Consider the following 13,240-nt stretch of genomic DNA (forward strand, 5'->3'; position numbering starts at 1 on the left):
TCTAAAACATCTAGTTTAACTTGTATAAATATTGGCCAGTTGGTCGAAGTAAATCAAAAAGTGTAAAATCTGGCCTGGGCAGTAAAATAGTTGGGTGGCAACCCAACAGCAAACTGCTTGGAATTTCGCCAGTTCACTTCTACATATGACACGGGGGTACCCCAGAGTAACTCACTACATCTTGGGCAGAGAAGCCGGCACATAAGTGAGAAGTTAAGTATCACGGAGTAGTTAGGAATGCAAAGTGCCTCTTTTGAGGTTTAGCATCAACTCGTGAATTGCCGGAATCAGATGACTCTATTCAGAGCGCCTTTCTCCTGACCTCCGGCCTGCGCGTGGGGCCTCACATGGCTTCTGACACTCAGCATAATCTGGCTGCATTAAAATGAGCTGCCGAACTTTTTTTTGTTCAGTACACATTAAATGGATTACCATTTGCTTAACGTTTGAAAGACAGCTTTAAATATTTGCATAGTTATGTGATCAATAGATGACAAACTAAACTAATGAGAATTCCACAGTCCATTGCTGATGTGATGTGATGATTTACAGTTGATCATAATTTCACAGTCGGCCTACATTTAATATTTAATGGCCGCTGATGGCCTATATGAGTCGCCTATTATATATGATAACAGTGAATGCACATGCTTTTCCCCAAGCTGTAAACCAAGTTTTATATAAAACACTTAAATGACCTCTGTATGTAAAGTATTTTAAAAAACTCTCGCGAGGATGGTATGTTGCTCCTGCTCACGTGACGGTGCGGGGTGGGTAAAAAGCTCAGGCTTACAAAACCGAGAATGTTCCTTCTTGCAGTCCGAAGCGCAGTCGTGACACATCTCTAGGCTAAGCGGCGCCTGTGACCAGCTCTTTAGAGGAGAAACAGTAGAGGCAAAAGAGGAGGGACAAATCGGGGATATCCAAAAGGACAAACGGAAAGAGGAGCTGGTATCTGTGTTTGACGTGGGTTCAGCTTGAGGCTCGTCTGCCCCAGAACCGGGCACTTGCTTGCGTGTCCGTCCTGATCTCGTTCCAGTGTCGTCTGTGTTGGTGTGATTTATTGTGGCCATTCTGGATTAGAAACATGGCCCAGTACTCAAATAAACACTCACAGTTCGTCAAGATCGCCTTCGTCGCTGTTCTAGGTGGGTATTTGTTTATGATACTGCTGGGAAATACAGTGACCACTGAGTGCAGCAGCAGCAGCGTCACGCAGTGATGACTGTTGCCAAGCTTCATCCATGAGTGTTGGGGGGAAAAAACGCTAACATTAGTTCCATTTATGACAATTATCCAATGGCGAAATCATTATGCTCATGTACCTAAATTGCTACCTTGCAAGTTAGGTACCTAGCTACTTGAATGACTGTCGTTTTGACCATTTTGTAGCGCGCAAGCTAAACGTAGTCTGTTAACTAGCTATCAGCGAGCTGTGACGTTGTATTTTAATGTAACCTGTATTTTTCGCCTATTTTGGTTTGTCAGCTATACGTGGAAATCTTATGATTACTGGTTTTGCACGCATTGACTGCAGTAACACCAGCAACAGTCAGTAAGTTAGCTAGGTAGCCCCATTGCTAAAATAAATGTGTAACGTTAGTACTATTTGTGAAACAACTAAGTGCGTTTACCATCTGAGTGACAATCTATGTTACTTTAATAACAAGATTAATTTACATACGCCGCCGTAGCTTTGCTAACTTATGCTAGCTGGCTATAAAACAACCAATTCCAAATACAGCGACCGTTAACCTGTTAATGTTAACATTCTTCAGTTTAAGTAGGTAACAATCATATTTTACTGTTGACGCAAATAACATTTATTTTGCGATTCTAATAGTCTAGCAATGGCCAAGTTCACTTTGCATCATTGAAATCATTTTAACATTTTGACAGTACGCCAACGAATTGCCAAAACACCGAGAAGCGAACAGACCGAGTTTGTTTTTCTGGTTGAGTGGCAGCCACGCGCGTTGCTGTCAGCGCGTTGCCGATGCGCTTCCAGAGCCGCCCCATTGTCTCAGCGCCCCTCACGTGACGGCAGCGATGCTTTGTGCGGAGACACTGGCCCCTCTGTTTGCGTTTGTGCACCCAGCGAGCTCTTATCCCGTGTGGGTGACACATACCGGTTTTTGTTGTCACGGATTTTGTTTATCTAGACTGCTACAGTGTATAGAAATGGAACCCAGCACAATGAGTGCTATGTTGGGGTTTTATTCTACAAGGAAACTGTGGTTAATGGTTACTCATTCTGAAGCTGGTATATTTTATTTTAAACCAGCAATGTGGAAGTTAAGAAATGCTAACGTGGATGAGAGGGATGAAGCTTTTCAGCCTTTGTAAATACTGTATTGCAATATTGTCATCTCACAGGGGGGAAGAGGTACTGGTCATTGGTTGGGCCTGGGCGTGGTAACTGGTCTGCGTAGAAGTTTTGCAGAAGATTGTGTATTTTAGATTAAGGCTGTAATTAATTTAGTGAGTTCTCTGCTTGAAGCGCATACCTTGGGGAGTAGCGGTATATATATATATATATATATATATATATATATATATATATATATATATATATATGTGTGTGGGTGTGGGTGTGGGTGTGGGAGGGGGGTTACCAAGGAGCAAACTCCCTGAGTCATCATCCAACTGCAGTGTGAACCTGCGTGTTGCAAAACAGGCCCTGTTGTATATGGAGAAGCTGTGCATAACCCGTATTACAGACTAGCGTTCCACAAGTGTTTTAAAACCCCCATAAGTGGTCACCTGCTCTTTATTTACAGTATATATTGTGATTGGTGGAGGGAGAGAGAAAGGACCGACACCTGTTAAATGATCCAAACCGCATGCACCTGTCTCCTAGCCTGAGTCACTTGGCGACCACTTCTTCTGGTGGGGAAATGTAGCATGAATGCAGCGCACTTTGGTCATGTGGCAGCTGTTTGTGAGTGAGAGTCTGCTGTTAGAGGGGTGTGTGTGTGTGTGTGTGTGTGTGTGTGTGCAAGCAGTGCCACTTGAGAAAGGGCTCTACAGTGCTCCCATTTTAGCAGTATTTGCTCCTGAAAAATTGATGTATGCTTACGGGAAAAATAATTCAGTCTAGTAATTAGGATGCATTAGTGTGCTCCTACATTTTTCATCTTAAGCGCACAAGTGCTCTGTGGAAGAAATGTTAGCGTAGAGCGCTGTGCGAGTGTCCTTGGTGAGCAAGAATGTAGTTTTGAGTTTTGGATGCATTTTCACAACAATGATTATTTGGGAAAAGTTGTCTTGTTCTAGGAGTGATACCTTGTCCCCTCTTGCCACTGTGGGACCTGCAGAAATCATGAGTGATGTAGCTTCCTCTGGGCCAGCCACCCTTCTCCGCGCCCCCATGCCCATCTCTTTTAGTCCCTGCCCTAGAACACCCTCCTTGGTAGGATGCAGGGGCTGCTTTTTAATACATTTACTTGGGTAACTGTTGAATTTCACATGATATTGTGTGGCCCATTTGTAGATCAGGATGTTTTCTACAGTAACTGAAACAGTATTGTCATGGATTTAGCTTTCAGGCTCATTTTTCAGTATCTGCCCTGAAATTATATTGTGAACTGGCAGGTTTTTAGTGATGGTCTTTGTTTCTGTCTCTCCCTTTGTCCTTCGTTCCCTGGCATGCTCTGCATCTCTTATTTCTATCTTCTGTAATCTGTCATTCCGCATGTCTTTACCTTGCTTCACTGGGTTTCAGGGGATTGGACTGTCCTGACCTGACTTGACCCCAGTCGTGACCTGACCTGACCTGACCTCGTCTTGACTTCATTCCTGACAAAGATCTGACCTCAGAACCCCCTTTTCAGTGCACCCTGGCCAGTTTTTCAGCACATTCGTCTTGTACTCCAGATTTGACATATGATATTCCGATTACCTTTCTTTTTTCTTCCGGTTTGTGTTCATTATTTTGTTTGAAAATGAAAATGGTCTCTGCAGCTACACCCACACAGCCCTTGTGTTTGCAGCTGTCCATATCCATGACAATGGGCATTAGAAATAATAATAATTCAGTTTAAATAATTTATGCAGATAATTTGTAGACTGAAGAGAATTGCTGAATCATATATTTGATGAACCTGCAAGCTCCTTGCCACATGTCAAGCCTTTTACACTGCTTCTTTTTCTATTTTTCTCTTTTCAATTACAAATATCCAAACAAAAGTTTATGTCCATCCAGTTTAATTTGCCAGATCATTCCAGAACAAGCTTTCATCTTCGCTGAGCACCATGTTCAGGCCAGCCTTGTTCCATCTCTACAGCGGGAAGGGGATGTTGCTTTAATCTGTTGGTTCCAGATTTCCAATCACTTAAGTGAAAGGTTGACCCAAGAGCTTTGTGCACTGAAATCTGTCCGCCATGAAGATGGCTGTGTATTTGTTTGTTCTGCAAGAACTGGAATGTGGAATGTGGAAATGCCACATTTCTAGTTGTGGAAAGGCACTGATGATGATGATGATGATGATGGTCCGTCTCTCCCTGCAGGATGTGTGGCTGTGGCACAGGCTTTGACCGTGGAGGTGAAGGACGGGAATAGGACCTGCATCAAGGCCGAGCTCTCTGCTTCTCTTTCTATTGTGTACAGCACAAGCAATGCAACGGTACGCCTTCAGGCTCTCAGTCCCATCACCGCAGCGTCTGCTTCATCCCCATGGTTACTGGACTAACTGACGCCTGTTTGCTTGCTGAGAATCTTTCCAGGAGCTTTACAGGAGCAACAAGGAACTGAACAGATCCAATAAAAATATCTATGTACATGTTATGTTCCAACTATATTCTCCATGGAAAATTCCATTTAGATCCAGGACTAAGCTTAATCTGTGTCTGTGAAACCGTAAGCATGGAGTAGGAGTATGAACTTCTGAACTACCAACACCTGTATTTTGTTAAGAGAGACCATCTGTATGTGTACAGAACTGCAAACCCTCATTCCTTTCCGTCGTGTACTGTTAGCAGACCTGACGGTACACTGTGTAACGCCCCCCTACACCCCCACAGAGCACAGCCAGCCTGCCCCTCCCGGACTCGGCCACGCTGGGCAGCAGCAGCTCCTGCGGGGGGGCCGGCCGGGCCCCCTGGCTGGCGGTCGCCTTCGGGAGCGGTCACTCCCTGGGCCTCGGCTTCAGCAGCGATGGGAACCAGTACAGCGTGGACAACCTGACGCTGGAGTACAACCTCAGTGACAGCGCGCTCTTCCCCGATGCCTCTGGCTCCGGTGAGTCTCGCCCATAGAGATGCAGGTGAACCCAGGGACCTCGGGGACACTGCACAAGCACAGGAATTAGTCTGTTTAGTCTGAAAATTGTAGTCCTATTACTGTTTTGCTAAATAAGAGGAAAGATACTGCCAATGGGGTGAGAGTTTTGACTCATTTAAAAATGTGGCAATGGGATTAGAGAATTTCAAGCAAACAGGAACTTAAAACAAGCTAATATTTATTTTTATATCTACTAAAAAATAAAATAAAAGAAATTATTTTGGCTCTGAAGACTAAAACACTGCAGTGTGTGTCTCATCTTCTGGTTTTCCTGCAGGCCTTGTGACCCTGTCGACAGCTTCTACTGGGATCCTTGCTGGGATTAACACCACCTACCGGTGTGTGAGCGACTCTGTTGTAAGGCTGGGCGGAGATGGAGTCAGTGTCACCTTCTCCAATGTAAAGATGGAGGCCTACATGCCGGTGGACGACCTCAGTTTGAATGGTACTGCCCTACACACACTTGCCTGTCCGTACCCTAGCCCCAGCTCAAATGGTACTGCCCTACACACACTTACCTGTCCTCACCCTAGCCTCAGTTCGAATGGTACTGCCCTACACACACTTACCTGCCCGTTCCCTAGCCTCAGCCGCAATGGTACTGCCCTACACTTTCATACCTGTCCTTACCCTAGCCTCAGTGCGAATTATATAAGAATATAATTGCAGCTGGTAAAATGAAAATGCAGCTAATAGGAATTAATTTGTTGACCATTAGAAAAGGGTGAGTAAATTTCAGAACTCAAGTACTCCTGTCTGGTGCGTTCAGAGACCATCTGCACTGCCGATCGGAGTGTCACCACACAAGTCCTGCCCACCACTCCTCCCAAAACCAGCGCCGTGACAACAGGCCCTGCCCCTACCCCTCCTGGCAACCCCGAACGAGGAAACTACACCGTCACCAACAGCAACGGTACCATCTGCCTCCTGGCGCGAATGGGACTCCAGCTCAACCTTACCTATACGCCAAGCTCTCTGAACACGGTATGACGCACACGTGTCCAACTCTTATCCATACTGTAAAAATCAACTCTGGTCGGCTTATATGACCAGGTTGCAGCCATTTTATTTTGAGTGTGAGGTGGCTTGGTGGAAGCTGTGTCATCACGCAGCACTGATTGCTGTTGGTAGCTTTCCACTCTGTCCAGAACTGGACTGGGCTGATACAGTCCAATATGGAAGCACAGAGTTTCGCCAAACTTTCCCCTCATGACATTATTACATCATGCATGATTATTTCTGCAGACCATCCAGCAGATTATGAACCTGCAGCCAAACCAGATGAGGAACACTGGATCCTGCGGTCAAAGCAGCGCCACCCTGTGGCTCCTAGAGGAAGACACAAACACAAACCTCAGCTTTTCTTTTGCACTGGTGAGTTTGTGTTCAAGAAGCTGCTCAATGCTGAGAGCCTAGCTGAACACTGTGGGCCTAGCCACTGAACACTGTGGGCCTAGCCACTGAACACTGTGGGCCTATCCACTGAACACTGTGGGCCTAGCCACTGAACACTGTGGGCCTAGCCAGCTACTGTATACTGAGGGCCTAGCCAGCTACTGTATACTGAGGGCCTAGCCAGCTACTGTATACTGAGGGCCTAGCCAGCTACTGTATACTGAGGGCCTAGCCAGCGACTGTATACTGAGGGCCTAGCCAGCTACTGTATACTGAGGGCTTTGCTACTGAGCAATGAGGGGCTAGCTACTGTATACTGAGCCTAACTGGTTTCCAACCTTTTAAAGTGCAGGTGCTGAAGCTTTGCACATAAAGCTTTCACTTAGCTACTGTATCCTGAGAACATGCATTATATGTAACAGTTGACATCTGACAAAAGAAGAAGAATTACAAACATGGGCCAGTACTTCTAGTCATTTATCTGCTTGTGTACATACTGCAGGTTTAGTTTGTGAATGTTTGATGAAGCTGCCACAAGAGGGCGATATCAGTCATTCATTCTCACTGCTGTAATTCCTCCAGTGAGTATTTTTATTGAGGATTTCAGTCCCAGTGTTTCCTGGTTTTCAGTATTTCCCTCGACTGATCATTGCCATTTTGATTTAAAGTCTGTTTAAAGTCTGCAGATTTGAACAAACATGTCGAATAACTGTTGAATGTTTAAGTGTGTAATCTCAGGGTAATGTCTGACTGGAACCACAGTGCTGTAATTGGTGGATAATTTCCTGTTTATTGTGTTCTTTTTATCTTCAGAACACCACGACTAACAAGTACCACCTGAGTGCAATCAGTTTAACCGCTGCCTGGCCAGACATGTCAGGTTAGTAGTGTGCCCTTTCTCCACTCACCTGTGTACGCTGTTTAGCAGGCACATTTATACATGATTTACTCGACCTTTAGCACACGCAGAACCTTTCTGAGCACATGAAAATGAATAAAACTCATGATTGGTGCTAAACGAATACCCTGGTCATGTTATTGGCTTCGCATGTTCTAAAAGGCTTTGTGCATGCTAAAGGTCTTAGTAAGTGACCCTTAAAGTGTATTTTCCACATTGTCCAAATTCCATGGGGATATTTACTGAAACAAATTAATTAGTGTAAGCCTTGGTAAGTAAGTCAGAATTTGTTGAATATTGAACAAAGCATTTCCCAGAATGGGAAAGATGGCTAAAGAATAGTTAAGAAAAAACGATTGTGTACGGTGTTTTCACAACGCTATTAGACATCGGACATCTAATATTTTAAATGACATGAGCATTGTTGGGGTTCTCTTGAGATTTCTTCCCATCGGTTTCGTACATCACTGCTTGCTTTTTTGGGGTTCAGCTTTGGTTTTTGCCCTATTTTCCTTCTTTTAGGCTGTAAAGCGTCTTGGTCACAGTCCTCTGTAAAAAGCACTATACAAATAAATTAGATTTGATAAGTGGCAGATTTGAGTCTCATGTTCTGTAAAGTAGGCCTTCTTTTGAATGGCATTAAACTCTGCTTCCGAGAATTCAAATTCGGCATCCTGCATGTAAAATGTAAATTAGTTCCAGTTTGTGAAATGTATTGGAATCCCTTCCATAATTCCAAAAACCGATCCCATTCCTGACCAGTACAGTGTAGAGGTGGTGATATTGCTTCCGTATTGATATCATAATATACTATACGTGTACATCCACAGTGTGTTAAATTGTCAGACTTATTTCACCGTACCCTACCCAGCCTGTGTAAACTAACTGTGCGCTTCTGTGGAGCTGTAGTTGTGCAGTCCCGTCTGACCCCTGACCCCTGACCCCTGCTCCACAGAGCCCTTCTCCGGCAGTAACGGCAGTCTGGATTACCTGCGCGGGACTCTCGGACGGTCCTACATGTGCAGCGCGGAGCAGACCCTCTTCGTGCTCTCAAACTTCTCCCTCAACACATTCCAGCTTCAGGTGCAGCCCTTCGGAGTCAGCGGGGACCAGTTTGGAGCAGGTACTGCCGATTGCGTTCCCATTCTGATACAGTAATGGCATGAAGTGTTTTCTGTGTAAGCCCATATTGTATGAAACTAACATATCTGATGTTAAGAATCTAGGTGAGGGATTTTTTGGTAACTGGTGTTCTTTTGCGTCAGTGATCTGTTGTATTTTTTGTATTTACTGACACGACCCTGTTCTGTTAACATAGCTCTAGCAGTAGGTGTTTGCATAGAGCTGGTTAAATATTTGATTCAAATGTTTCCAGGAGCTAAATATTGTGGCAGTAATTCTGGTATGGTATAGTATATTCAGACTGCGTATTTTCCACACCCCACTGTCCATTTGAGAATCTTCTTCATTTGCTCTGTTCATTACGCTTTCATTTCTTTGTCGTGCTCACACACGCCTTCTTGCTGCGGTTGCACCATCGCCGTAGGCAACAACAAACATGTAAAACGGAACGAGAAAAAGAAGTGCGTACAGGTTTTCCCAGGTGTCAGTGCAGGGCCTTTTAGAGTGGAAAGAATGAGCCTATCGTGGCTAGGAGACTACCATTGTGTGCTCGCTGGTGCCTGCTGTGTGAAAGGAGATGCCTGTAATGTGAATGAAAGGACTAATCCCCCCCCATTTTTTCTTTTTGTACTCCCAGCGGAGGAGTGTCAGTTGGATGAAGACAACATGTTAATCCCCATCATTGTGGGGGCAGCACTGGCTGGCCTGGTGCTCATTGTTCTTGTTGCCTACCTGATCGGCAGGAAGCGGAGTCACGCTGGCTACCAGACCATCTGATCACCGCCCGTCACCTGATCAAAGAGAGAGGATGTTCAACAACCACTGCTACTAACGACTTTCACCAGACTCTGTACAAACACCCCCCCCCTCCCTCCCCCTGCCTGTACTCCACCTGGTTTACTTCCTGTCACATGATCGAAGGGAGAGGAAGTTAAACCTGTGCTACTAATGACTGTTGCCAGACATTGCAGATCCCCCCCAGCTCCTGTTATCTTCCCTGTGCATATTGGTTACCCTGTGTTCTTATTAAACAGGGTTTTTGCACAGGGCTGTTTGACCCCTGACCCCTGATTTAAACTGGGTTTCTGCATAGGGAGGTTTGACCCCTGATTAAACAGGGTTTCTGCATAGGGCTGTTTGACCCCTGACCCCTGATTGAATCAGGTTTCTGCATAGGGCGGTTTGACCCCTGACCCCTGATTAAACCAGGTTTCTGCTGCATAGGGCGGTTTGACCCCTGATTAAACCGGGTTTCTGCATAGGGCGGTTTGACCTCTGACCCCTGATTAAACCGGGTTTCTGCATAGGGCAGTTTGACCCCTGAGCCCTGATTAAACCTGGTTTCTGCATAGGGCTGTTTGTACCGTCTTGGCCTCTCGAGCGTGAGGTAACAGCGCTGGATGTTCTGCGCTCCACCGTGTGTGGCTTCTGTTTGCTTTTCTCTGAATAGACTTGCGCTTTCTAAGAATGAAAGGAATTTGCGTTATTTTGTAAATAATTGGACATTTTGTGATTACATGATATAGCTCATTAAAAACTCTCAAGGAGGATGTCTGTTTGGCGGGGTGGGATCAAGGGGGGGGTGGGGTCATCTGTGACAACAGAGCTGCCTGTCACTCATCCCAGGAGGACTCCAGATTGGTTGATCCCAGCACAGCCGTGGTTGACAGGGTAGCCCACCGTTGGCACTGAACTCAGGAGTGGGTCGGGGAGTCTGTAAGCGCGTGAGTAGCGGTAGGGTTGTGTCAGTGGCGTGGATAATGTGTCTTGCTTAAAGTAGAATGACTGCAGTGCTGGGAGAGATGTGAACTTGGCATTATTTGCTCACAGGATATATTTTGAGTTGAAGGTGTTTGAAGATGGCGTTGGGTGGTAGGGATGCTGTTTTTCTCGTTGGTGAGCTCTGCAGTGCGCTTTGGTTTCGGCCTTCCCCCTCCGTCTCTCCCTACCAGCCGAGGCTGCAGCGGGGTCGCAGGGCAGCTTGGCTTTTTTTGCCTTTATTTTGTATCACTTGACGTCACCCAGGAGCCATCGGGACTCCTGTGAAAAGGGAATATTTTCTGGTACCATGCCCTCTATTTGCTCTCCCCCCCCCCTTGTCTGCTAGACCAAGTGCTCTACTGCACCCACCCCTCCCTCCACTTTTCTCATGTGCACGACTGACCTTAGGAACAGAGTTGCACAGTTGAGTAGCGTGTCCTTGCTCACAGTTTAAACGACGCTCAGCCTTTACTGAGGAGAGGAATTTGTTTTGTGTTATTTATCCCTTCATCGTGTAGCAGGTGCTGCAGGGTGCAAGGTTCTCCCACAATTCCCTCTTCCCTGTGGTCCTCCCAGCCACTAGGGGCAGCGTGATGTCACTGCAGCCAGTGGGCCTGGCTGCCCACTAGCTTGCCCCCCCCCCCCCAAAACCCACCATTATGTCACTCATTGTTGTGTGTGTATATGGCTGCACTCTAGTACAGTCAACCGCAGCATGCTTCGTTGAAGATTAAACCCCAGGTTTAAACTTCTTGAGCAGCTAGTCATTTCAGGGTTTTGGATCGCTGTTCCAGTTCATCAACAGGCCCGTACTAAGCTCACTGCAACTGACACAAAGGGTTTTTATGTAAAACTCTTCAGTGTGTAACTATGAGCAGGTACTGCTTTCCAAATCCTCTCACCACTGACTCCTCTCAGCAACCCTAAACTAGGCTGGGTGGTTGAAGGGACTGGAAATGCAGAACTAGAACCACGCTGACCCAAATCCAGGACCGGAGTGCCCACTGTCCCAGAGAGTCTCGTACTTGTCAGTCCAAACACGCCACCACTGTCCCAACACTGCCCATCAGAGATGGACAGTGTGCTTCCCCAATTCCTTTCTCTCCTCATTGGCTGTGTTGGAAGCAGCATACTACTCCTACTAAATTTCATGGAAATGTAATGCGAGTAGTATGCCAAGTATGCAGTTTCGAACACAGCCATTCTGTTTTTCGACACTAAACGGACATTGAACTTGCTTTGACACCATACCTTGGAGGGGAAGCTGGGAAATGGTGTTCTAAAGGAGGTGTGTGGCCTCAAAACGATGTGTAATATTCTTTTCTAACCCCCTGAAAGTTAATATTCACTGTAGCGATTGATCTTTTATTTTTTGTAGAGGAATGCTTTGATTTTTTTTATATGCATCTTGGTGAGGTAAAATAAAGGAAATTGATAGTCTGTGTTTCTCTCCCATTTCAAAGTAAAGAATTTCCAAAAATAATCATTTTGTTCCAAATGTAATAAACGAAAATGTACCAAAAAATCGGTATTGTATTTTGAGGAAAGACTGCCTAAACACAATATTGCCTGACACAGTAATACTGCGCAAGATATCAAACCTAATTTTAAAGGCTCGTTTTGAGTTGTAGGCGCTTGTTCTTTGACATTTCACCATAGGTGTCAAAATGATTAGCACCCCTAAAAATTGTAAGTACATTACATTAATTGCATTTGGCAGACAATCTTTACCAGTTTGACATACAGTTGATTTGACTAAGCAGGAGACAATCCTCCCCTGGAGCAATGCAGGGTTAAGGGCCTTGCTCAAGGGCCCAATGGCTGTGCCGATCTTATCGTGGCTACACTGGGGATCGAATCACCGACCTTGCATGTCCCAGTCATGTACCTTAACCACTATGCTACAGGCCGCCCTACACACATAGTAAAATCAGTTAAATTGGCAATTCAATTTTACTTTATTCAGTTAATCTTGTGTCATTCCATCACTTCACTAGAGTATAGAAATGAGGTAACAAGTGTGCAAAATCCCTTTGTCATCCATCAGCATGGGAAAACCCAAAGAACTGTCCATTCAGAAGTGACAGATAGTAATTGACCTTTTTGAATCTCATAATTGGTACAAGAAAATAAATTAACGGTTCGTTAAGTGGTACACTTAGCATTGTAAGGGGAATAATAAAAAAATGAAAAACATATGAAATGGTTGCAAACTTTCCAGGCATAGGATGCAAGCACACGTTGTCCCCACGGACAGTGAGAAAGATGGTGAGGGAAGCCATGAAAAAACCCAAGGATCACAGTTTCAAAATTGCAGAGATTGGTTGCATCTTGGGGTCACAAAGTCTCAATACCAACAAATTCCTTAAGGGTTGCACAAAGAAAACCCTTGATGAACCTAAGCAAAAAGAAGCATCTGGAGTTTGGCAAATGTCACTGGAATTATAACTGGAAGGTACTATGGTCAGATGAGACCAGAATTTAACGTTTTGGCCATATGCACCATCTACATGTACGACAGCAAGAGGAATGTGTTAGAAGGCCCTCATACCGACCATCAAACGTGGAGGTGGGTCACTGATGTTTTGGAGGTTTTTTGTTGTCAGTGGTCCATGGGCACTATTCAAGATCAATGGCATAATGAATTCATCAAAGTACCCAGAAAATTTCATGGAAAATCTGGCTGTCGCTGCCAGAATGCTGAGATCATAAGTAGATTGTTCCGGCAGGACTCCAAACATACACCAAAATCCACACAGAAATGGCTATCTGAAAATAACCAT

General features: G+C 45.2%; 1 protein-coding gene across 1 annotated transcript; it reads left to right on the forward strand.

The window, feature by feature from the left end:
* The first annotated feature begins 776 nt into the window (after positions 1-776).
* Positions 777-11,897, forward strand: lamp1a (lysosomal associated membrane protein 1a). Its single transcript, XM_061227175.1, has 9 exons — positions 777-1,148; positions 4,510-4,625; positions 5,023-5,239; positions 5,559-5,726; positions 6,051-6,265; positions 6,527-6,655; positions 7,490-7,556; positions 8,530-8,697; positions 9,334-11,897. Exons 1-9 carry the CDS (start codon positions 1,088-1,090, stop codon positions 9,471-9,473), a joined length of 1,281 nt encoding a protein of 426 aa, XP_061083159.1. The 5' UTR covers positions 777-1,087; the 3' UTR covers positions 9,474-11,897.
* The last annotated feature ends 1,343 nt before the right edge of the window (positions 11,898-13,240 follow it).

The sequence above is a fragment of the Conger conger genome, chromosome 17 (assembly GCF_963514075.1).
Source record: "Conger conger chromosome 17, fConCon1.1, whole genome shotgun sequence".
NCBI lineage: Eukaryota > Metazoa > Chordata > Actinopteri > Anguilliformes > Congridae > Conger > Conger conger.